The 26,136-nt window shown below is 49.4% G+C and overlaps 1 protein-coding gene across 10 annotated transcripts in view; it reads right to left on the bottom strand.

The window, feature by feature from the left end:
- Positions 1-816: 816 nt before the first annotated feature.
- Positions 817-26,136, bottom strand: part of TSPOAP1 (TSPO associated protein 1) — a 67,838-nt gene continuing 42,518 nt past the window's right edge. For 3 of the 10 annotated variants that reach the window (XM_053960945.1, XM_053960937.1, XM_053960947.1), the window contains 13 exons: positions 24,368-24,934; positions 21,930-22,229; positions 21,473-21,652; positions 17,250-18,377; positions 16,515-16,641; positions 16,220-16,371; positions 15,620-15,782; positions 13,279-13,350; positions 12,884-12,919; positions 11,889-11,992; positions 10,166-10,237; positions 8,563-8,691; positions 817-2,107 (listed from right to left, as the gene is read on the bottom strand). In XM_053960945.1, coding sequence (XP_053816920.1) covers positions 1,892-2,107; positions 8,563-8,691; positions 10,166-10,237; positions 11,889-11,992; positions 12,884-12,919; positions 13,279-13,350; positions 15,620-15,782; positions 16,220-16,371; positions 16,515-16,641; positions 17,250-18,377; positions 21,473-21,652; positions 21,930-22,229; positions 24,368-24,934 — 3,246 coding nt within the window. In that variant the 3' untranslated portion in view covers positions 817-1,891. Of the gene's footprint in view, positions 2,108-5,385; positions 5,446-8,562; positions 8,692-10,165; positions 10,238-11,888; positions 11,993-12,883; positions 12,920-13,140; positions 13,199-13,278; positions 13,351-15,619; positions 15,783-16,219; positions 16,372-16,514; positions 16,642-17,249; positions 18,378-21,472; positions 21,653-21,929; positions 22,230-24,367; positions 24,935-26,136 lie in introns of those variants that run through there. The other 7 variants (XM_053960943.1, XM_053960938.1, XM_053960946.1 and 4 more) reach the window with 7 other exon arrangements.

Below are 26,136 nucleotides of genomic sequence, written 5' to 3' on the forward strand. Positions count from 1 at the left end.
GATGGAAGCACCAGGAGCGAGGGAGCCAGGCAGGCACTGGCTTCACAGGGCCTCTGGCTCTGGGCACACCCCAGAATGTTCCAGCAGCTGCTTTTCGTTCTAAAGGTTTTGTTCTTCAATTCATCCCCTGAGGAACTGATAAAAGCAATGACAGTTTCTTTCAAAAGACCTTCAACAGCTCACTTAAGAAACTCCAGTTGGTAAATTCAGTTAGAACAGCAACGACTTCCTCCATGGGAGGACAGGCTGCAGATAAAGCTCTGGGTTGTTGATGAGTTTCATCACTGAGGCTGCTCCAGAAGCCATGGAAGCTCCAGCAGAGCTGCAGCACTTCATCCTTTCAAAGCCTCTGGTCTGTCCTTGCCCTGACTCCCATCCACCACAGGACACTAAGCCTTACTGTGGTATCAAGATCCTTATGGAATATTTCTCTCTAGGGAACAGCAGCTTCCCAAACAAGTCCTTCCTGTCAGGGGAATCCCCCCAAAATCCCAGAGTGACTTCTGGCTCCTTGGCTGGATTTCCAAAGGATCCAGGTGCAGGACCCCACCCCTGACCCAATGCTCAAACACCAGCAGAGCTGGGAGAGCAGGGGTCCAGCCCAGGCACTCTGGGCAGCATCATGCCCACAGCCCTCCCTGGTGTCCTGCATCCCCAGGGCTGCCACGTCAGCCCCTGCCCTCACCTCACACCTGGAGCATCCACAGCCACATCTGTCCCTCTGAGAAGGGGACGCAGAAGGTGCAGAACACCCTCAAAGTGCATGTGGTTGGTATAATTTCCCCACCCATTCCCCTGAAGAAGCATCACTGAATCTTTGGCTTTTTTAAGGAAAATGTATTTTTGTGAAAATAGACTTTATTATAATAAAATTTGATATTAAATAAAAACATACCATACCACCACCACTCGTGGCCGCTATGCTGGCACCACTCACGGAGCTCACGGAACTGCCCTGCTCAGAACAAGGACCCACTGGAACATGCAGAGAAATAAACATGGGGAGGGACAGAAACCATGGCATACAAAACCCTTCGTGCTTGGACAGGGCTGTGTCTCAACTGCAGGAACACATCGTCTCCTACAAAACCAGTGCAAGCTGCCCAGCCCCACCCTGCTCTCCCAACACTCTGGCTTGGAAGCAGCTCGCAGACACAGCTGAACGGAACCATGGAGAGAGGCAGACGGACAAATAAATAAATAAATAAATAGGTAGATAAATAAATCAATCGATAAATAAATCATAAGGCGGAGTCCCCAGTCAGTGCGTGGTCAAGGTGAACCAGGCAAGAGCAGCTGACAGCAGCCCACCCCCACGCTGAAGAACCGACCCGCGCCAGGGCATCGCTCCTTCCTCCCCGGGGAGCCTCGTGCTGAAAGCTGACTGAGGCAGTGTGGGATGCTCTGAGGCACAGCTGCATATTTACAGGGTTACAGTACAAATAAGAACTCACTCATCAGCCCAGAGACAGCAAAGGGAAGTCACAGGAACAGAAAAGTGCAAATTTTCTTTGCAGGAAGTGAAGGAGTTCACTCCAGGAACAGAGAAATACCAAGATGTGGAGTACAAGGGATTTCTCCTAAGGGGCTGTGCTGGGAAAAGCCAGTTAGCTAACTTACAGCCAGAATATAATCCTTAAATTAAAATATTTACAGGGACCCAGTGCACCGAGGGCTGCATGGAGCAGGACATGCTGGATCCCGGAGCTGAGCCCTCATACCTCACACTTTTTCCCCAGGGGCTCTCAGCTCCCACACCCTCCAGAGTTTTCTCTATTCAACACATAACTTCTTCCCTATGAAAATAATCAGCTTATTGCAGAGGGCTTCTCCTGAACTCTCAGTCTCTGGGGCTGTGTGGGCAGCCCAGATGGAACAAATAAACCCCTTGTTAGTTTTTCTTATTGGACCCAAGTCTTTTGAAGAGGTTTTTCCCTTTGAAGAAGAAGCCTCTCTTCTTTTTACTCTGCCCAGGTGCATCACTGCAGGTGAGAAGGGCCAGCGATGCCTGCTCTGGTCTCTGCTTGCCTGGGACAAGGCAGGAAGGTGCTTGCAGAGGAGGAGACGGAGAGGAGTCGCTCTGATCAACAGACCCATCTGGACTTAGCTGGGTGGGAAAGAGAGAAAACAAAGGACAAAAGTACAAGTTAAAGCTGCTGAAGGAAATCACACCAACATAAACCTCAGCCAGAGAACCTGGCCTTCTCCCCTCCATGCAGGGGGAACTCCCCTCTGTGCAGTTCCACTTAGGAAGTTTCCAGCGGATTTAAATTTTGTATTTACAACCCAGACCCTTCCTTAGCTAAGAATTCCTGAAATTCCTGAACTTTGGGCTAAGAGCAGGACAGCACAAAAGACCCACCAAGGACATGGTGAAAAGATGCTGCTCCACAGCTAAGTAAGTGAAGCAGCTCCTGAGAGCATGGATGGGGACAGGTACTGATGAGTCCCTGGATGCCTGAGCCCATGCTGGGCTCCTAGCATGGTCTGGGACAGAAGCCAGGACATTAACAAAACCAAATTTCGTAAGAACAAGTGCCCTGCAAGACCTCCAGAAGATCAAAGCCATGGTAGGAAGAGGAGTTAGGGGTCCTGCATGGCTGCTCAGCATCCAGCAGATCCAGAGGCAGGAGGGGCAGAAAGCCAAGTCTGGTGCTCTACAGTGGCACCAATGGAGCAGGAGATGGAGAAGTCTTGGATCAAGTGGCACACAGGAATATTCCTGAGCCCCTGAGTGTTTGAGATGGTTAATTGGGACCCACCAGTCTCAAACAGTGCTGTTCCCTTTGGAAAGGGCTTTTGGAAATCAGAATGTGCCCTGGTCCTGGGCTCAGTTTAGCACTGAGAAGTCAGTTCCTAGCAGCAGCCTTCCTTCCACAATCTCATCTCACTAGGCTTAGCTGTCCAGACAGTGACAATTACCAATCTGGCAGGTCAAGCTTTCCCAACAGGCTGCCAAGTTCCTCAGGGAAGAGGCTCTGGGCTTCTGAGGCCTAGGAGAGCCTTAGTCTCGCTGCCTTTTCTTCAACACAGCTTTCACAAACCAGCAGCTTCCAAGCTCCAGCTGTACATCCTGTCTTGGCATTACCCAAAACACAAGGTGAGAGTGGCTGGAGCTGTACCAGGGAAGAGTTCTTTGACACTGGAACATGACACCCTCAGTATCCCTCTACCTGGGCCCCACTGAGTCCCTCACAGGTCTGCAGGAGCCAAAGCCCCCAGAGGGAATGTGAGATGGTGACAGTGCCAGCAGGACTCTCTGCCTGAGTGGAAGCACTCCTGAAGATCAGACTCCAGCCGGGAACCGTGTCAAGATCTCAGCAGCAGCCCCCAGGCAGGACTGGATGTGCCTGGTCCTGGTCCCGCTCTGTGTCCAGGGCAAGCAGATGAAGAAGGCAGAAGCAGAGCCCAGAGCATTGCTGCCTCACTGCAGCACAGCCATGCTCATGCCCTGTGGGGACTTTAAATAAAGTCTCCTGGGGTGGAAAGTCAAAGCAGCCCTGCTCTGCCACCCTACTGCTGGTTCAGCACCCTCCTCCTTTGGGACCAGGAGCACCCAGTGGCTGTGGCCTCCCCTCCCCTCACAGGTGAAGCCGTGCTGGTCTGGGCTGCTGCAGGAGCGAAGCACTTCTGCCCCAGGATGAGCCACAAACCTCTGCTCTGGGTCAGACTCAGCACCTACAATACCCATGGAGTCAGTCCTGAGTGGGCAGGAGCACAGGAAGCTCCATCTTGGGAGTGAATTTGTGACCCCTCCCAACTCCACAAAGCTGAGAGTCAGCTTCTGCCTCACAGCAATCACCGAGCCAGTGCCATCATACTCTCCCTTACCTGAACTACAGGACAGAGCTGGAACTCCTCTCTGCCTCTCTCCATGATAGCAACCAATCCCACAGCTGACTATTCCTGAGCTCACACTCTCTGTTCAACTGAAAATGTTGCTTTCCAAGGCACTCCTGCAACACTCTGAGTGTGCAGCACTGTGCCCTAAGGCCAGCTGCTGCCCAGGACATGCTGCAGGATGTCACACGTGCTGATGGATGGCCCAGGCTGGCCCTTGGGAAAGCTGCACTTTGCCTGCAAGGTCCACTCCAACCAAAGCTGCAGCAACAGCTGCAACCTCTGTCTATCCTGGCAGCTCCAGTGTGCAAAGAACAGCACTTGGTGCTGATAAGCCCAGTGTTAGTCAGGGAGTAAACAAAAAAAAAAAATCCAGATGAACTATTTGCAGCCAGAAATGCAAGATTTATGGAGGCAAAGAGAAAAGGAAAGCCAGGTGAGGGCTAAATTGGAGCCCACTCTCTTAGCTGGGAGCAAAAGAAAGAATCCCCAAGTTCTGCTCCAGGAACTATGATTTGTGCAACAAAGAATCCTTGGATAAAATGTCCAAAAACACTGGGCTAGCACCAGAAGGGGCTCACCAACACTCAGGGAGTGATGTAGGAGGGATGTAAAGGCCCCTGTGCAGCCAGGGCAGGGGAGGGTCTGTCCATGCACCATTGGAAAACACTTTTTCGGTAAAGGTGGAACAGTTTCAGGACAGACCTGAAGTGGCCCCACAAACAATTTCTCCTCTTCTCAGAGGTCTCTATGTGTCAAGAAAGCAACAGAACCAGCTCACAGATTCATGTGGTAAAAATCATACGAAAATTGGCGGTTCTTCTCTAAGAGAAACAAAGGAAAACTGCTCTGTCAAAATACTCATACAAGATATTAGAGTGATAAACACAAGAGTGATGTCAGTTTTCAGGGGTGGTTTTAGTACTCTCTCAGCTGTTACTGATTGACACAATTTCTGAAAAACAAACATTTGAAACGAAGGAAAACAAAGACTGCTCCCACTGGCCCCCAAAACCAGGGGTCTCACCCACCCAGCCCCAGAACAATTATCCACACAAGGTTGGTTTTAGGGCCTAAATGTTACTATTTTCTTAAATGGATGGTGGGTGGGGGTTTTTCAGAACTATTCTCAGGAAGGAGTAAAATCCAGAAGGAAAAAACCCCAGGCTGAACATGAAGTGTGCTCAGACTGAGGAGGACCTTGCAAAGACCAAACGACGCTTTGGCTGTTGATGCAAACAGAAGGACCAAGCTGAATTACAAAGCAGGTCCTTCCCAAACCTGAATATCCAGCACAGTCCCATCCTGGTCCCCAAAACCACCAGATAATTGTTCCAGCCAACTGCACTTCATGTGCTGAATGGTTTGTCTTTACCACAGAACCCATGTGGCAGTGAAAGGTCTGACATCAGACCTGAAGGTGGGTTTGCCACCACAGCCCCAAACCAGCCTGTCAAACTACAAGCTAGAATAGGAGCCAACTCCAGGTACAGGAGCCTTTGAGGTGCTGGGCTGGGTGGGAGGTTGAAGGTCTCACACACTTACATGGTTGCTCTCTCTATGTATCATTCATATCTATCACTGGACTCTTCTCTTCCTCATTCTCTGAAGAAAAGAACCGTCCCGGGTGCGTAACACAGGCAGAAATAAATACATGAAATCAGTTAGAATCAAACACTTTCTGAAGGTGCTTTACAATCAGTCTTTGACAGAAACTGCATGTTACTAATGGAAAAATATTCTATCAACAGGTACAGTAGTAAAGCAGCTACTCTGAGCTGGTAAGCATGAATGTTTTGGGCCCTGGCTGTGACCAGAACTTCTTGGATCTTCCCCTTTAGGCTGTTTTTGTTTGTTTATTCTAATCCCCAAATGTTGTCAGTTTGTAAGTTCAATTGCTTCACTTTTTCAGTTGCCAGCATTTTAAGATTTACTCAGAAATAATTAAAAATGATCCACCTTCCCCAGTTCAGTTTGGAAATAAATCGTCCTTATTCTCAGGTCTTTGGTAGAGCAGCAGGGAGAAGGGAAGTGTGAAGAACAGACAAGTTAAGAACATCACATCCAAGAAATTACAAGTGATCTAAAAATCACTCATGGAGAAGCTTCTGTTGCAACTGGAACAAGCTGTAACCAAGTCCAAAGCTCTGCCCCCCTGAGGTGCCAGGGCTCAAGCTGGGACTGGGAATTTGCAAGGAGCCTGCTCTGCTAACAGCAAGTTGAACAAGCAAGTATTCCTTAACTCCGCTGGGTAAAAGTGCTACAGGAATTTGGAAAGCCTCAGGCATGACTGTATCACTGGGAGAGTTCACTCCAGCTCAGGGATGGATATGGAATCCATGGAATCCATGTCTGTTTTACAGGAGGTATTTCTTTCTTCTCCCTTTCCCATGAGGTTTTCTGCCCATAGGTTGGGGTGCTGTGATTGCTGTGACAGCCAAAACCATTGTGGGGTCAAGTTCTGTCTCTTCAGGAATCACTAAACACACTTAAATGCAGTTAATGAATACCAGTTTGGCTCTGAGCAGGGTAAATATACCACTTTTAACAGGGGGCAAACGTGCCCTTCCTGTTTGGAAGCTGCTTAGACAGGTCTGGATTGCAAAGCGCAAGTGGGAGGAGTGCTGGGGGTGCTGAGCCAGAATCCCCTGGGACAGGGGTCCAGGAGAAGCAGGGAGGCAGCAGGACAGCAGCCAGGCTGGCACGACACAGAAGCAGCCACAGGCATGCCTAAGGAGTTCAAGCTAATTCCCAGGATTCTTCAAATAGAATTGGTTTAATCATCATTATCTGAATTTTCCAGTCCCCCAGTTACAGACAGAGAGCAGCAGTTCATGGATCAGGAGAGTACCAAAAGTACCAAACCAAACAGGTTCCTGCTCTGTGTACACAAAAGTCAGAGCCAGTTTAAGGGGAGGCTCCCTTGGATCTCAGGCACAGAGAACTAGAGACAAATGGAAAGGTTTGAAGGGTGGGCAAATGTGAAATGTGTCTGTTTTATGTGGGCTGTCTTTAACACACCTGAAAGGCGCTCCTGTTTAAAAAAAAAGTCACGGAACATAGGAAAAGAGCTTCCAACCTTCAGCATGCAGGGATATGTGGGCCAAAGTGCTGCCCAGGGCATCAGTCACCCACTGAACTCCACAGCAGAGAACAGAGAGGAAAGTGGGTTTGGCTTTGCAAACCCTTCACACCTGTCAGTGGCAGACAAGGTTACCTGAACTCCCCCTGGTCCCTGGGAGGATGTGGGCTGGAGCTGGAATAAGAACCTCTGGAATCTGAAGCAGGCCCTGTGGCTGCTAGTTGATGCCAGAGGGAAGGGGAAGATCTGCACTAAATTACACTTAGAATTCCACCTTTATTTTACTGCTTGAGGTTTCCTTTGGCACCCTCTATTTCAACAGATGAGTAATTTGGTAAGAGTAAATAATTTTGAGAGGGAAACTGAAGAAAGAACACTACTCTGCATCCTTGTTAACCCCCTGGGAGGTTATACTTGGGTGACCTCTCGGCTCTCAAACCCTGGCAGTAACAGCTGATTAACCTGTGATTCCCCAGCAAGGACCAGTATCCCCAGCAAGGAAGTACAAGGACCCCAGAGAGCTGCTGAGGTCAGCAGATGATCCAGCAAACTGCCCACAGACCTCATTATCTGAGCCAGGCTGCTCTGCCTGAGAAGGCATCAAGGCTGGAGTGCAAATCCTGTACCCACAAAGCCTGGAATGCCTGGAAGCATGGGATGGGGCTGAGGTGAAGGAATACCAGGCAGTATTTGAAGCTAGAGATATAGATACAGAGAACAGGAACAGCTGAGCATGAAAAAAAAGGCCAATAAATGCTTCAGAGAGCAGAAAGCTGGGATGGCACCAGTGGGGAGTTCAACAGAGCAGGATTCAGGGCCACCTACTTCCCTAAGGATGGCTCAAAGCCAACCTGCTCTGAGTTACGTGGGTCTGGCACTACATGACAGTGCCAACAACCTCCCAAGAAGGATTGAAGGTTGAGCCCATGTGAGCTGGGATCAAGCTGGGTCCCTCCTGCCTCCCACTCCACAGTGAGACAGCACAGGGAGTCCAGGAATGACAAAGGAGCTGCTACACTTTTAGCCTCAGACCCTGACATGGCCCCAATCTCCCACTCAAGCCTTTATTCCAAGAGTCTCAGCAACACAAATGCAAGGGGTTAATTTAACCTTTGAATTCCTTTACTCTGGGGAATGCTTTTGAAACTGTAGGATCCATCCCGCAGACCTGTTTGGGAAACTCCTCAGTGTGTTTTGAATTTATCTATAAGCACCTCAGCCTGGATTAACATATATCTAACTTGGTGTGGATGCAAGACCATTGGTGTCCAGGTGTTGCTAATTCCAGAGCTCCTTGACATGGATATAATAATTAAGGAATTTCATGTGCCTGGGGAGCTGTTTGAACCATTCCTTCCAGGAGGATTTTCCCGCTGACATTTCAATGGATCTAAACAATTTGCTGGTGGGATTTGAAGGCTCCTTGCCTACCTGACCACACCGAGGCCCCAGCAGGTGTTGTTTTGTGCCACTTTCTGCACTACAAGTCAGTCTTTGGGAAGAGCTCCTGGCACTCCCTTGGGATGAACAGGCTGCATGCAGTAAGTTCAGTGATCCCACGGGTGCTGCATGCCATGCAATGCCCAGGCTCCAGATACATCCCAGCCTGGACGGCAGTGCCATGCAGTCACACATCTCACCTGGCTCTCAGCACTCAGCGGAGAAGCTTCTTTATCTTTTGAGTGGAATTCCTTGGCCGTGTCGCCATCCAAAGGGACAGCTTCCAGGAAGTTGGATGGGACAAGCCCTCTCTGTTGGTTCAGCTCTCCCTGCAAGATCAACATTCAATTCTTACATCAGCTTTCCTGAAGACATAAGTAACAACTCAAGGTGCAGTGCCCTGAAGAGAAGGTTGGGCTGTAGGCTGAGACAAGTCCAGAACACACCCACATAGGGAGGAACCTCAGAAAATTCTGTAACTCACATCCTTGCTTAGTTGTGGAACAATTCAGAGCACAGAAACACAGAAGAGAGTAAAGGAAAAAGAGATGACAACAAGTTGTCACAAAGGTGATTTCTACAAACTCAAAATCTCCACTATCCTACTGGAATATGACTGCCACAGGTGCCCTAGAGGCCTTTGATTTGCCCTGGTATTTACTATGTCTTTAAAGAATGAGGCAGCACTGGTACAATGTCCTGTAGGCATTGCATCACAAAGGCCCAGAGCTGCACTATTGTAGTCCTACAAATATTTATCCAGTTCAACAGGAAGTGGTTGGGTGAGACAAAACCCACCCCAGCAATGCTGTTTGTCCAACACTATAAAAGGATCAAATAAAACATTCCCAGTCATGCCCTCAGACTTAACCTGGAGCTCAACCTCAAGTCAGATGTGTGAAGGCACACTGTTTCCCATGCAGGAAAAGGTGGATGATCCAAGGGCCAAGGCTCAAGTTTGGCACACAGCTGGAGGGCAGGCACAGCCCCAGGAATGTGTCTGCTTACTTGGATCACTGTTCCAGCCTCTGGCCCAAGTGTCCAAGTGCCTGGTGAAATGTTAGCTCGGAGCAGACGCTAGTTCAGCTGGCATGTGCATGGAAAAAGGCATGCAAGGCTTTAGGAAACCTGCAGGCAACTGATACCAAAAAATAAACTCAGAACCACTGGGATGATTAAAGACCACAGAGATGCTCTCAAGGCTGGAGCCCCTCTGCTCTGGAGCCAGGCTGGGATACCCTGGGGCTCACCTGGAGGAGAAAAGGTTCCAAGGGAGACCTCAGAGCCCCTTCCAGGCCTAAAAGAGCTCCAGGAGAGCAGGGAAGGGACTGGGAACAAGGGTGTGGAGTGACGGGACAAGGGAGAATGGCTTCCTACTGCTAGAGGGTAGGGATGGATGGGATATTGGGAAGGAATTCCTGGGCTGTGAGTGTGCTGAGACCCTGGCACAGGGTGCCCAGAGAAGCTGTTGCTACCCCTGAATCCCTGGAAGTGTCCAAGGCCAGGTTAGACCAGGCTTGGAGCAGCCTGGGACAGTGGAAGGTGTCCCTTGTGGACACCTTCCCCAGTGGAACCGGATGAGCTTTAAGGCCCTTTCCCCAAACCATTCCAAGACTCTGTAATAGTGGATTTACAGCAGGAGAAATGAGTGCCAGAAACAGGCTGCCCTGCACTGAGTAGAGAGGGGTTTATGTTTTTCCCAAAAGCAGGATACACTGTTCCCTGATTGCTGCTTCCCTGCCACTCCCTGAGCTCCAACAATTTCCAGTGTAACCACAGGACCTTCCCAAGCCCTGCACTTACATAGTAGAATCCATCATCATCCATGGACCCAAAGACAGTAATAACGTCCCCAGCACTGAAGGTCAGTTCAGCCTGCAAAGAGCCAGAGAACAGAGGTGACAGGAAAAGCACTGCCTGGAACTTCTCATCAGGAGCACAGGTTCCCCTCGGCTTCTTGCCCAATCTCACTCCAAGGGAGGGAGCCCCAGTGTGTTTGGTCTTGCAGGACCAGGATGCAGGAGGGAAACTGAAGTGGATAACTCTGGAATTCACTGCTAGAGAAGCATTTCATAAATTAAGACAAGAGCAAAGCCCATTTTAAAACCAATTTTAATAAGGTTTCAAAATAGTACCTACCACCTGCTCTGGAAAGGTGCACTGAGGACAAGCTCAGCAAGCACCAGAAATACCTTCAATTTCTTTAAATATAATTACAAATCCTGCTCCCTTGGCTGAGCCTGTTCTGTATGCAGCATTTAGAGGTTAGTCACTAGCAGGAATGCACACAAACAGGGTGGTTTAACCTGGACACAGAACAAGAGCACAGCACACAGTGACCCTTCACTGTCACATCCCCAGCACACGCTCCCATGGGGCACAAGGCTAAAGACAAAGGTGTCACCAGCCTCTTTTGAGGGAAAAAGCTGCCCAGTGGAGGCTCCAAACAGGCCAAGTCCCACTCAAGACACTCTGGCACTTCACAGGTGTCAGCTGGAAGGGATCTACTTCCAATATATTTACCATTTTATATCCCTTGTCCTCAATTTAATCTCTTGAGGCTGCAGGTCACTCCTGTGCAGCATCTCCCACAGAACTCTACCAGCTTGTTTCAGTAATTTGAGCTCTCATCCAAAAAGGTTAAACAAGAGCAAATCACTGCAAAAAGCACAGTCATGCCCTTGGTGACAAGGGTTCAAAAGTGTTCAGTGGCTGGATACATGCTCACATTGTGTCTCTCCCAAGATATTCCACAATCCCTAAAACACTCTGTCCTCAGCTGTGACTCTCTGGGCAGGAGACACAGTTTGGGAGGCAACCATTCTCTGAACTGTGTCCTCTGGTGGCCAGACACTCCTTTGTGGATGAAGAGAAAGGATGTGAATTCAAACCCCATGTTTATGTTTGCTCAGAGAGCTAACACAGCTTAGAGGAAGAGAGAACAGAGCATGTGCTCATCTTTTTCTGCAGAAAGGATTCTTCAAGGATTCTACCTGGAACAGACAAAATTACTGTTTAGATTACATTCCTTCCCATCCCTGGAAGTGTCCAAGGCCAGGCCGGAAGGAGCAACCCGGTCTAGTGGAATGTGTCCCTGCTCATTGCAGGGGGTGGGATGAGATGGGCTTTAAGATCTCCAACCCATCCCATTCCCTGATTCTGTGATTCTATACATAGGAATTGCTTGAAAACTTTGCAAACTAGTACATTAAACTGGAGCTAAATCTTTTTGCTTGAACAAAGACCTACACAGATACTTAACACAAAAGTCATGCTCAAATTAAGTGTCAAAAGTGCTTTCAAACCCTTAAGCAGGTTTTTCCTTTTCCCAGAGTGTTTCCTGGATCAGTTGCTACCAGTAGGAGCTGCTTCCTCCTGCCCCAGATCTGCTCAGTCCTGTCTGATCACTAAAGGATGCAATGAATACTCAAACAGTTTCACTGAGACTCTGGTTGGACCAAAGAGAGAAGGAAAAAAGAGATAGGAAGAAGAAATCTCTGAAAAGCAGGGAGCAGCTGGGGGTTACCTCCACATCTGTGTTCGGAGAGCTCTCCTTTGGGTTGTAGTCAAAGGCAGCCACCATCCTGCGAGAAGTGAGCAGCTCTGCTTCAATGTCTTTATGTTTCTGCCCTGCAGGAGAAAAAGAAAATATTCTTAGATGGAAATGCTAGGACAAAATCCCAAATCACAGCAACTCCTTCACCATTCTTGTACTGGTCTGAGCAAAAAGAATACTGGGGGGAACTGAGTGGAGAGAGACTTTAGAAGCATTTGGTAAAGCAGTTTTCTGATCTTCTTCATCGCCTCATAAGCACAAAAATGGGGACATCCTCCCATCCCCTCATCCTGGTGCTCTGTTTATATGTACAGGACTGTTTTATTTTATGCTTCCTATTTACTCACACACATACACATATATATACACATACATACACACAGAGAGAACAGCTGTCTCTTTACAGTGTCTTGAAAGGACATTTCTCCTCCCACTACACAATGTTCTGCTATTAAGCTACAAAATTTATCCTCCGAGGGCCAGGGACCAGCACACAGGGAAGTCCAGGACCAGCAATCTCCTGCTCAGACCCATTACCTACAGACCTCCCCTGAGCCTAGAAAAGCCAAGTGTGGTGCTACAGAAAACACACATTCATGGATTTAAACCCTCCTTTGGGTCAGCACCGGATGGGCTGGCAAAGGTAGAGGCAGACTTGGCCTCTCTGGATATCAACAGATGATGCACCTCAGCAGAGGAAGCACCCTCTCAACTGTCCCTTGGATCGCAAGGACCACAGGATGTGATGAGTGAGAGACTGCCCTGCTCCTCTCACAGCAAAACAACTGGTGCACTCCCCCTGCAAGCATCCCCTGCTCACCCAAACCATTCTGCACCCACAAAAAGAACTAAAACCTTTTGTTACAGTGCTTAGAAGCAGCACCACAAGGTGCCACACTGACCCTTGACCACAAAACACATCTGTAATTCCATCATGCATTACCCCCAGTAAAAGCACTTCTCACCTGGCTGAGACTTGTACTCCTGTTTGTCCAGCCCTGCTGGGGGAAGAAAATGCCTCATCAGTAAGAGCTCATTTCCAACGGTGACCGCATGACACAACTGATAAACAGTAAAAAGAACACCAAGACAGCAAACAACAAAAGCAAACTGTTCATGCAACTCAAAGTCTACACCAGTAACCAGGACTAAGGAACGGAACAAGAAGCAGAGGTCAAGCTCCAAACTATAAAAGACATCACTGTTGTTAAAAACTTAACACCAGCACAGGGATGGGCTCTCTTTCCACTTCCTAGCAGTCGTACAAACATCTGAGGGTCCTGAAAGCAAGTAGTAAAAATTCAATGCAGTCTGTAATCCTATAGCAAAAACCAAAGAGGAAGCAGTGGCTGACACAGACCTTTCTTGGAGCGTCTGGGTTTTGGAGGAGGGACAGTTTGGCGCCGTGGAGGTGGAGAAAATGTGCCATTTCCTTAATAAAAACACCAAAAAAGCAAATAAATAGACAAGAGAAACAGACAGTGAATGGAAAGCGGGAAGCATCTTGAATAGTGAACAGGGGACAGAGGAGATGACATGCCTCCCCTGGGAGGCTGACAACAGAATTTCTGTGGGCAAAGCCCTCTGGGCCTCATATGTGGACTCAGATAAGCCATGATCCACATTCCAAATACACAGAGAAATCCACACTGTACTTACACCCTTTAGGCACTCCACAGCTCAGAGCAGACAAACTTTGCTGCTCCTTAGCTTTCAGAAGCAGCACCATAAGGACAAAATAAAACCTTGTACCATTAACGTCTGAAAAATCCCAGGTCTCTAGTTAAAGCTTCTACACTGAGCAGGGTCAGGACTGGATGAAATCCCAATTGAACCTGTGGAGTGCCCAGACCAACCACTACAAGGCATTTCCTTAGTTACAAGGCTGTGACAAGGGTTTATGGCAGCAGGAAAACAGCAGAGAAACAGCCAGCCCGACTGCCAAGGAATCAAAGAATCACCACAGTTAGAAAAAGACCATCAGGTCCAAATTGCACCCTCTGCCCCCTCCTGTCAGGAGTTGTGCAGAGCCAGAAGGTCCGCCCTGAGCCTCCTTTTCTCCTGGCTGAGTTCCTTTCCAGCTGCCTCAGCTGCTCCTGGGGACTCTCTGTTCCCTTCCCTGGACATGCTCCAGCCCCTCAGTGTCCTTACCAAGAGGGGCCCAGAACTGCCTCAAGGATTTGAGGTGTGTCCCTACCAGTGCCAAACCCTCCCTGCACACACACCTTATTGACTACCACCACCTTCCTCAAAACTTTCAAACCCATCATGTTTAATGAAGTCTCAGAGCTATTAAAATCCTTTACTCTTCCAAGACTGTGCAGTGGGGCAGGGCAGAGTATCCCTTACGCATCCACTGAGGGACACAGGGCACCACAGGCATCCAGCCATCTCTGGCATACACACAAGAGAAAGAGTATGGATGTGAAAAACACCTTACTCAAATCTCTTCTCCTCAGACATGGGAGAGGCCAAATATGTTTGTCCTTTACAAACATATTCAAGAAATCACACAGTGAAAACATCAGGCTCCTTCAGCCCCTGTGTTCCTCAGGATCAACTTTCCAGGGACCAACATGCAGGAGCTGGGCACTGTCAGTCCCTCAGAATCACAGAATGGTTTGGGTGAGAAGGGACCTTAAAGGTCTGTTAGAGCTGGATACTGGGTCTCCCTCCAAAGAAATAACAACAAATTGCATTGCTCCTTTTTTTCTTGAGCTTCCTTATTTTTAAGTTGATTTGCGCTTTTTTCCCAGCTCAGGCAATGTCAGGGCTTACCTTTGCCATGACCAACACCTGTGCTATTTTTCATTGTTGAACTGGCAGGGAAACAGGGACTGGCCAAACCAGGAATATCCTGGTGTTTTAACAAGTGGAGCAGACCCAACAATTGGCACTGGCAGTAGAGGGTGCACAGAGGAGTGCAGGATGAGAGGTGGGAGGCCTGAGGGACAGGCACAGGGACACCAGTATTCACAGCAGGGGCAGCTCACAGCCACTGAGCCTGACTCAGCCTGAGCTGTGCTGGCTGCACAGCCCAGGGCTGTTCCCTCTCCTCTCTGAGTGCATGAGTGGGAAGGAACAGGAAAGCCTCTGCAGTGCACAAAGCACTGACCACATACTTCAGGAAGTAAGGAGGAATCCAACCACCAGGTCTGCTCCTTTACACTCCTGTCTGCCTACCTTGCTGTCTCACACCCTTCCTCCCCTTTCCACACCTTCATTCCCAAGTCACAGATTCTCTCACCCAAGAGCAGGGTCATCCCAAGAGTTCAGTCACAGGCTCTCAAAACAAAGGAGGGAACAGAGTGAAAACTCTTGTTCACATACTTCAGCTGCTCTTCAAACGCTTCTGTTTCCCTGTCCCTACCAAGGTTCAGCCTCACTTTATGCTGAATTCACACACCTCAGCCCAGGAGCAGCTGCAGCAGCTGCAAATGCTGCAGTGGAGTCAGGGATGAACTGAGAGTTTGGAACACCCACATCCAGCCAGATCCCCCTGCTGTGGAGCAGCCACCAAACCAGGCTGCAGATCCAGGGACAGCCCTCCAGATGGGTTTGGTGGCTGCACCAGCCACACACGATAACAGAACTGAGCTTCCAACATTCCAGCAAAAAGCCACAGGAGCAGGGCACACACACACACACACGCGCACACACACACACACACACACACACACACACACACACACACAGAGTACCTGGGCTCTCCGTGTCCGCAGGCAGGAACCCCTGCTTTAAGAGCTGCTGCTTGAGCTCACTACTCTCCACAGGGACTTCTGACACCATGTTGCATGGAATGTATCCCTCCCTTCCAGCACATTCCCCCCTGTAAAAACCATCAGCATCCTTGTCTCCACAAACCTGCAAAGGGAAATAGACTGTTTATGCTGCAGGGACTGAACTGCACAGAGAAAGAATCATGGAATATCCTGTGTTGGAAGGGACCCACAAGGATCATCCACCCAGTCCAGCCCCTGGCCCTGCACAGACACCCCAACAATCCCACCCTGTGCATCCATGGCAGCAGTGTCCAAATGATCCTGGAGCTCTGGCACCCTCAGGACCGTGCCCATTTCCTGAGCGGCACTCAGCATCCTCTTGGGGAAGGAACCTTTCCCTGATATCCAGCCTAACCCTCCCTGACACAGCTCCAGCCATTCCATAAGGTCACCAGAAAGAAGACAGGATCATATGCCCCTCTACTTCCCTCATGAGGAAGCTGCAGACCTCCTAAGGTTTATGCTCCCCTGGAACACCAGACAGATCCATAGAGTAGGAGATGTTCACCAAGTTCTTACTTTCAGGATCTGCCCCTCCTTAAATGGGAGCTCCTCTTCTGCTGCATCAGGATTAGGGGACATGGAGACAGGATCATAATCAAAGAGAGCCACAAAGATCCGAATGCCATCATCTTTGCCAGAGCTCTCGGGGGCAGTGCTGCTTGGCAGGCCTGTGCACAGGGGGAACACAGAGAGAATGTCAGCCCAGCCCCAGCACTGCATGGCCCAGGCACTGCCTGCTAGCCTCTCCCCAGCCATTTCCAGGAGCTTCCATCTCTCCTGCTGCCCACCTCTCTTCCCCATTCCTGCTCACCTGGACTAGAGAGCAAAGGTTTCTGCATTTGGCTTCTTCTTATGCTCCTGCTCTGTCTCCTGCTAGGAGCCTGCCAGGCAGCTGTGCCGGGTGGCTCCGGGCCCCTGGAATCTTTGTGACTGGATGCCTGCAATATGAACCACCAGAGAATTAGTAGCAGCCTCTGCCTTCCAGCTCCCTGAACTGCGCTCAGCCCAAACGCACTCCACAAAGAGCAGTGCATCCAAATGCAACATTCCTCTTCAGGGACACTCTAGAGCTGTAAAGACCAAGGGAGTTGGAAAAGAGAACTGAGGACAGGCAGGCACTCTGCCAGGCACCAGTGACGATCTCCCTGGTGCGGGTGAAGATGCAGGAAAAGGCATTTCGAGGGGAGGCAATGACATTACAGTCAGCATCTACACAAAGCATTCACCAATCAGCTTATTTCACCAGGGATTTTCGCTTGGGTCCCACAGCCTGCTGCCGTGGGGAGGAAGACCCAGTGTGAAAAGGAATACTGCATCGGTGACACTTGGTCAGGGAGCAGGAAAAGCAGAAGCAGCTACTACAAGAAAAGCCATGGAGCAGCACAGAACTACAGAATCTCTTAGATATTCTTCCAGACAATCCTAGAGAAGGGTTCTTTCTCTGGACAACACTGAACAAAGCAAGATACAGGCAGGCCAGGAAAGCAGAGGGAAGCCAGCACCACTGCAAGCTGCTTCAAAGTCAGAATAGGAAAAGTCACCCAACCCTTTTGTGCAAGGAGGTGCTACGTATCCCCTTCGAAGAATGTTCGAGCCTCCTTCTCCAGCCAGGTGACTTACAGTCCAGCTCCCAGCCCTGCTCCTCAGAACTGCTCTCACACCTCGAGGCTTCCTTCTCCCGGCAGAAGAATCGTAGGTGCTGGCTCGGAGACCCGACCCACTCTATACCCTGCTCTTCCATCATCTCCAGCCTGGTCAGGTCCCTTCTGCCACCCAGGTGGGCAACCTCAGACCGACTGGAGCAATCACTCCAGTCCCCCTGGCAGCTCTGGGACCTCTCTGGCCACAGCCTGCTCTCCAGGGAGGATGCACAGGTTGAATCCTGATCATCTTCGGAGTCATATTCGATGTCTATTTCCAGGCTCCTGGAGCTGGGGCAGTGCGTTGTTATCACGGCTGGCTCTGCCCCCCTGGATCCCACTGCTCTCGGGGCTTTTTTCCGTAAGGTGCCTTGTCTGGCCCAGCTGTACAAATCCAACCCCTCCTTCCCACCAGCACTGCTGACAACATTCAGCTCCTCCCTGAGACTGGGAGCTCTGTATAACCCGCTCCCCATCTGGCTGCAGTTGCCCAGTAGACGACTGCAGTGCTCTGTTAGATCACTCTGTCTCTTCCTACTTATCTCAGGCCGACCCCGGATCTTCTCTCGATAATTATTTCCCTTCTTCTTGCTCCAAGAGGGACTTGTCCCACTCCCAGACTTTGGATCATTCTCCTGATAGCCCCAGTTCCAGTGTGCCTTCTTTTGACTGCAAGACAGCTGGCCAAAGGCAGGATTTGCATGGTCAGCCTCCGCTCTCCTCTCCTTAGCACTGTGCTCCCCCTGCGGAGTCTGAGAAGGGACATCCATGGAGGTGCTATTCCCATCTTCCTTTCGAAATGGCTCCTTGCTGTTGGGTGATTTCTCTGTTCTTCCTGAATGGTAGGCTTGTGTTTCCAAGGAGTCTTGAAGGTCTGTCTTTTCTTCTGTAACACCCTTCTCATCCTCGTCTTCATCCTCATCCTCAGTCACTTCAGGGATGCTGAACAATTTCTTGCTGTGGTTCTTCTGAAGCGGGAGCTCCAGGATCCTCTCCAGAATCTCCTCATCGCTGTCAGTATCACAAAGATCCATCTGTACCCAGACCCCGAGAAAAGCCACAGCCAGGACAAGCAAAGGAAAAAAGAGAGGAAATAAACATTAAAACAAGAGGCAAAGTGACACTGATTCCCTCCCAGCAGAGCAGGATGGAGCTGTGGCTGCAGCAAAGCAAGGGGAAGGGGCAGAGGGAGCAATGGATCTTCCGGCAAAAGCAATCGGATGAAGCAGCAATGCGGCAGGAAGCAAGGAAGGCAAATGCATGGAAGAGCTCCCTCCCAGCCTCTCCTGTACACGCACAGCTACCTGCAGCACCTCTCATCCTACCACAGGAATGATTCCCCTCGGCTTGGCGCCCTTGGGGTGGGATGGGGGCAGGAGAGGCACCATCCCTCCACTGCAGAGCTGAGTGGGCTCGTCTGTCCACAGGGATCACCCACAGAGCCATGGGTCCCCCTTAGCTATGACCTCTCCCTGGAGCACAGGGAATGGCCCTGTGCTGTAGGACACCCCTTGGAGATGTTGCTGCCTGGGCCCTTCCCATCGCCTAGCAAAGTGCAGCCCTACTGCAAGTTCCTGTCTGCAAATCCAGGAGCAGAGTTCCCACAAAAACAAAGGAAAACCCTTTACCTCAAAGGGCCACACAGACTTGAGTTTCACTTGCAGATGGGTGAGAGCCTACCAGGTTACAGAAAATTTTGGGGACAACACTGCTGAATTTTAAAATTTGTTGTTGACCAACTGTAGAATTTACGGGTTTATTTCTTATCACATTAACAGTAACATAAAAGGTAACATCCCCAGGTGCACAGTGTCATTTTGGTAGGAAGATACCTCTAGAGTTCTCTTGTCCAATGTCCCTGACAAATTATATTATTCATGTGTTCTGAAGGCACTTGCAAATAGCTTACACAGCATGTGTAGCTACTGATGTTTTAAACTACAGCCATGAGCAGGTTTGTTCAGAGATAATTAAAAACTGAACCAGAGTGGGGGAGAAACAAAGGCAGTAACAAGCTGCCTAGTGATAGTTCCAACTTCTATAGCTTTTTCCAAGCAAAATTTGGTCTTGAATTATATTTAGAATTGGTTGAAGAGGCCTCCAGATGTCTCCAGTTCAGTCTCCTAATTACAGCAGGACTGTTGCCAACAGTAAATCCATGTCTTTGCTTAGATGAGGTTTGAAAAAAGAATGGACATCCTGAACCCTCTGGGGACCAGAACCAAGGCTGCACTGCCCTCCTGAGTAAGAGGTTTGAACGCATCTCCAACATCAACATCCCAAACAAGTAGCTCATGATTTCTGCCTCTTTTAATGTATCATCCCCCAGAAACAAGACAACTTTGGCTCTCATCCTTTTAACTATCACACAAATAGGCAGTTACAAAATCTCCCACTCAACTCCTCTAGACCAAAAATCCATCAATTTTCTCAAAATCTCCTTACAGAACACATGCTCAAGGCTCCTGCCTTGTTAGCACCAATTACGAATATGGAGAATTCATAATACAAAAAAGTTCAGTAAGACTTCTTTTAGCTGTTTGCAAAGTTGTGGCTTTTGCTTTTGAGTTTTAATATAATAAATGGTTTCAGCAATTAAACAACTTGTTTGAGGACAAACGTTTTAAAAGCACCAGCCCTCCGTGTTTTCATCCTCTGGATCCTGAAAGAGTTGGCTGAGGAGTCTTGAGGTAACAGAAAATTTAGTTAAATATGCAGAATCCTAGAAAACAGCCCTATTCCAGTCACATGCCCTTCAATCCATAAGGCAGTAATGGGAGGTCTGTGCCCTAAAGCTTCCTGCCCCTCACGTCCTCTCCCAATTCAGCATCTTGTCACCCTCACACTGTTATTGCCAGCACAGAAAACAATCACTTTATCCAGTCAAGAAGCACCAGTTTGTTCAGCTCAACAGGACATGAGCGGGGTTTTGATGTTTCTTTTCAGGGAAAAAACCCAACCAAATAAAAACATTAAGGCAAATAAACACCCAGGGGAAAAAACAAAACAAAACAAAACAAAAAACAAAGAATAGTGTTCTTGATTGTTCTTATTTCCTTCTTTCTCTTTCCAGGAAACCCGTTTTTCTTCCATTTTTTCCCAGTCCAATCCCAACAACTGGAAGCCCTTCCAAAACCTTCAGAGGCAGCCCCAGCCCCTCCAGCCACCAGGCTCTCCCGGGGCTCCTGATGTGCGGCACTGAGGATCCAATCCCTCACCTGGGAAGCAGAAGACCCTTCAGAAGGAGGAAAGGAAACTTACTCCAGAGTCACTACATTGTCTACTACCATTTAGTGCTCACCAGCCCCATCCCTGCAGACCAGCAGCCACACAGGGCACCATCAACTAGAGATGTTCTTTGGTCACGTGAAAAATTAAAGAGAGGGTGCTTTCTTGCCATCCAGGCATATCACATTTCCTGCAAAGATTTTTAATTTTCCAGTATCTCACCCTCAGTGCTCTCCCTCATGGACATTCATCCCAACTGCTGTAATCTGTATGGTTACACACCAGCTCCAGGCCATGCAGTTGGAATCACATTCCCACAGGTCCATTCAGACCAAATTTAACTCTTTGAGCATGAATTAAGCTGGTCGCTTACAGCTCAGCTCAGGCAGGATTTCATCCCTTGCAGCATTTGACCTACAAAGCCACAACTCTGCTCCTACATGCCATCCCTGGCAACAGAAAGCATCAAGGCCTAAGCCAAATAATCACAGAATCGGGGAATATTCTGAGCTGGAAGGGAATTACAAGGATTGAGGCCAACTCCTGGCCCTGCACAGGACACCCCCACAATTGCACCCTGTGCCTGACAGTGTTGACTGTTCCCTGTTTACTGTCTGTGTTAAGAACTCACTCACCCCCCCACTGATTTTAAACATCACATCACATCACATCACACTGTGTGTTTTTCCAACTAATTAAACCCTGGCTCCATTTATTACAAACAAATACCCTTCCCCCTCTCCCAAAGAACTTGTGTTTTTACTACCTTGAGCCAACACTGGGAGTAAAAGCAGAGCAGCAGGACCTTGGGAAAGGCTCAGCCCAGCCCCTCCTCCTGTGAGTTGATGGCATGGGATGGCTGCACCGGTGCTCCCCACAAGCAGCACTCAGAACAAGTTACCTTTTCCCCATTCTCCTGGGAACATGGCTCTCTCTGGTCCCATTTCTTCTCTTCCAGAGCTTCTGAAGACAGCTCATCTTCTTCCTCCTCTTCCAAAATATCTGAAAGGTCAGAACTCCGGTTGTGCTCAGTGAAAAGGGTCAACTGTCGGCGGCCCATTTCCGACAGTTTTTCTTCTTGCTGTTGAAAAGCAAAACACATTTTCTCAGTTCTCCCAGACTCTATTTCAGCATCAAAGGAGCATTTTTCCTTTCTCTGAGCACATACACAGCTCAGGTGTGGTAGGAAAGGAAGCAGGCGGCACCCAAGGGAGTGACTGGCACATATGGACACACACAACCATCAGCCTCACTTCACAGCCTGCAGAACAGCACTGTCTAAGGCTGGAAAACTCAGGAGGTCAAGTACAGTTCACATCCCTCCATGGGCACACTCATTCAGCCAAGGTTAAACAAACCTCTCTTTTCACTCTGGACATTTCTTTCATCACCTCCTTGCCAGCAGACAACCTCAGGAAGTCCTGACAGCTGCTCCTGCTAGTGTTTCTATCTTGGAAGGTGTCCTGCATCCCCCCAGCCTGGCTAGGGGAGGACAGAGGCTCTGGGCTCAGGTGCTTCTCTGCCTCTCTCTCCATGTCAGCACTGGGACCTTTGGGTGCCTCCTCCACAGAGCACACGTGGCAGGTTTCTGTTTGGAGCTTCACCCCGCTGTCCGTTGGGCTGCCCAGCTCCGGCGCTTTGGTTCTTGGTTGCTCCGTCTGGGAAACAAACCAACAGTGAAATCAAGGGAAGGTGTCTCAGACTACTTATGCACCAAAATGGAGTCTTATCACCCCAAACTCTTTGACCCTCTGATATGTTCTTTGCTGGAGGCATATGAGTATTTTGGCAGGCAACTTGCAGCTGGGAATGTTGGCCAGCCCTGGAACAAACCCCTCCCTGTCCTCAGGTCCCAGGAGACACACAGTGCCCCCAGTGCTGCAGCTCAGCAAAGGCCCACAGGGGCATGGACAGTAACAAGTTTCAGGGCTGCAAGAAGAGCCCAAGCTATACAAAAAGGTCATTTCCCACTGTCATCTGCCAGAGGAATGGCCTAGACATCACCTGGCACGTTGTGTAGAGCTGGAGATAAGGACACTACTCCAGGATTTCCTGGGGTGTGAAGAAAAGGAGAATTAATGAAGAATAATAAACAGAGTGCAACAAGCTCCTGATTAGATCACCTAGTGAGAATTAAAGAAAATCTTCATCTGTAATCCAACCAGTCCAAGAAAACCTCTGGGAGATGGAGGAATGGAGCTCCAGAAACAAGAAGGGTAAGACAGGTGGGCCTTCATCAACCACCTCTTTCTCTTACTCTAACCAAGAGAGCCTCCCTGCATTTTGCAATGGAGCAAAACCTTGTCCTTATGTACCAGGCACTGAAGGAAAACACTGAAGGATCAGACCCCAGGGACACTGAGACATTGAAGTGTCAAGCTTCTCAGTGTCCCCTGGACAAAAGTCAGGCAGGTCCTGATCTCATGTCTAATCTCACAGCTCAGATTTCCTGCCCTGATTCCCTTTGCTGACAGCTAAGTGAAGAGACACACCTCAAGTGGGAAGGACGATTTGCATCCTGGGAGCACTTGTTTCACTCCTCTCTACAAAGGAGGCAAAGCAACCACCCCAAGTGCAGCCATCACCAGACACCTGAATGTCCAGAGGCAGCAATGCTGGAAACAGGTGAAGTGCAGTAAAAGGCTCACAGAAAAACAACGAAATCTGGTCTGGAATGGAATCCACCAGTTGAGACATCATTCTCACAGAAACCTCCTGGTACACCACACACATCTGAAGCTGGGACAAATCCACCATGACACTCTTCATCCCTGGAAGTGTTCAAGCCCAGGTTGTATGAGGCTTGGAGCAGCCTGGCCTAGGGGAAGGCATCCCTGTCATGCACCAGATGATCTTTAATGTGCCTTCAAACACCAACCATTCCATGATTCTATGAAATGTGGGTAAATGAATCCAGCAGTTGACCCAAGGTACTGCGAGTTGCAAATGACCAGGCACTGATTGCTGAAATTTTGGACTCAGCATCTCAGTTCTCCTGGGTATTGAGCTGGCCTTTGGGCTTGGGCCCACCATGCTGCTGTTGCTTCAGCCATTTTCAGAAGTCTCAGCCTAACTCTGACCATTCACAAGGTCACACTGCCATGATTAATAAAGTTGTGCAGAACTTAACAGTTTGAAGCACTCCTATGAGTTCTGATGTCAAAAGTCAGAATGGGAAATAGATCCTTTTCCCTGATGTAATACATCCCACAAAGGAGGGCCCACTTCCCCATCATCACAGAACAATCATTCACCATCATTATACGGCTCTCAGGCATCCTCACCACTGTCCTAAAAGAACTTTGAAAGCACTCACCCACCCTACTGGGAATACCACTGGGAATTTCACTCACCCACTGGGAACTCTAAATAGCCAGTGTCAGAACAGTTTGCCAGTTCTGCAGCCACAGCTGCCTTCCTCTGCCATCCACTAAGGTGCTCTACCACTGTCTTATACAAACCCACCAGACTGGAGGAGGTCCGTTCAAGTCAAGAGCATAGCAGTGCCAGAATGCCAGACTAACATGGAACATCCTTTTAACCTTTTAACTCTGCAAATTCTTCCTTTCCTCACTCTGTTCCTCATCTGCTAGCAAACAGAATCAAGAGGTGAGCTGCATCTTCCAGGTACACAACAGTAGCCAAAACTCCCTGACAGTTTGCCACTGCTGGATGATGGCCCAGAGGCAACACTGTGTCACAGAAAGGTGCTAAATGGCATCTTTCCCACTCCTTAGAAAGGATCCACTGCCCTTCCCTGCACACCTGGCACTGGGCAGGAGATGTAAGCACTTACCTGCACCTCTGTCCCTTCACCCAGCTGTTGAATTCCCTGTTTCTGGGAAGGCCCAGGCTCCGTGCCCTGCCCCAGGAGCACTGCGCCAGTTTGCTGGGGAGGCACACTCAGGCATTTCTTGTCTCCTTCAGCGTCCAATCCCTGTGGGGAAGTGCCTGGAGCCTGCACCAAGGAAGCACTAAGGGAGGGGAGGCGTGGTGGGGAAGAGGCTCTTTCTGTCAGAGGCCGCACTGAGCCAACAGGGCTGGAGGAGGGATCAGTCAATTTGGCATCTGAGCTCTTAGCAGGAATTTTCTGTTGGAGCAGCAGCGTGTGCTGTGGGCTGTGGGTAGGCAATGAGGCCCTGGGGCCCCCCCGGGGCAGTCTGGAGGGGACAGTGGTGCACACAGGGGCAGCGCAGTGGGAGGATTGCAGCAGGACAGAGGAAATCTGGGCTGGAACTGAATCCACGGACTCCCCGTACTGAGACATTGTCCTCACAGAAACCTCACGGCACACCTGGAACATCTGAAGCTGGGACAAGTCCACCAGGACACTCCCAGCTGTTGGAGAAGTAACTTCTATCACCTGTAAGCAAAAGAACAGAAAGGAATTACTTACTGTGCACAGCTCAGCCCTTCAATTCCCAACCCAAAGTTCAGATAGAATCCAAAGCTCTGGAGAGCAGCTGTACAGAATTCCCACCCTTCTACACACTATCTGGAAAGAATGAATGTTAAAGAGAAATTTGAGAAACTGAACAGTCTGAAAAATATGAATGTATTCACTCCTACTCCAGATTTTAATCCTCCTTGTTTCCTAAGCCTTAAAGAGCTTTTCCCTTTCTTAGGCTGCTCTTTTGACTAACTTCCCAGACTCCTTCTTTTTTTCACCTGTGAAGAGGAAAAAGTATTTCCACAACAAAAGAGCAATTATCCAACACAGCATCATTCTGTTTTGCACTGTGCTCCTCAAACAACATCATGTGTGCATAAAACTACAGGACATTTTCAATACAGAACGTCCTTGGATGTTCCATATCAATAACAGTACTGAACCCTGGGGTGTTTGTATGTTAAAACCACAGAATGGTTTGGGTTGGAAGGGACCTTAAAAACCATCTCATTCCAGACCCTGCCATGGGCAGGGACACCTTCCACTTGGAGCACCCCAGGTTGCTCCAAGCCCCGTCCAACCTGGCCTTGGACACTGCCAGGGCTGGGGCAGCCAAAGCTTCTCTGGACAATATGTGCCTGGGCCTCATTACCCTCACAGGGAACAAACAATTCCTTCACCTAACACTGCTCTCTGGCAGTGGGAGCCATTCCCTGTGTCCTGTCCCTCCATCCCTTGTCCCCAGTCCCTCTCCAGCAGCCCCTTTAGGCCCTGGAATGAGGCCCTGGAAGGCTCTGAGGTCCCCTGGAGCCTTCTCTTCTCCAGGTGAACACTCTCAGCTCTCTCAGCCCCTCCAGAGCAGAGGGGGTCCAGCCCTTGAAGCATCTCCATGGCCTCTTCTGGACTCACTCCAGCAGCTCCACAGCTCTCTGATGTTGGGGGCTCCAGAGCTGGAGGCAGCTCTGCAGGTGGGGTCTCACCTAAGCTTGGCAGAGGGGCAGATGTCCCCCCCTCCCTTCTGCCCACACTGTGGGGATGCCAACTTTATGCTGGATCACTACACCTCACTCCTCACATTCGAGAGAAAGCCCCAGGTTGTGGCTATGTACTTGTCCTTGTGCTCTGTCCACACCCTGGGGACTAACTGTTTGCCAGAGGATCAGGCCAGTGCCTGG

This window comes from Vidua chalybeata, chromosome 20 (assembly GCF_026979565.1).
Source record: "Vidua chalybeata isolate OUT-0048 chromosome 20, bVidCha1 merged haplotype, whole genome shotgun sequence".
Lineage (NCBI taxonomy): Eukaryota > Metazoa > Chordata > Aves > Passeriformes > Viduidae > Vidua > Vidua chalybeata.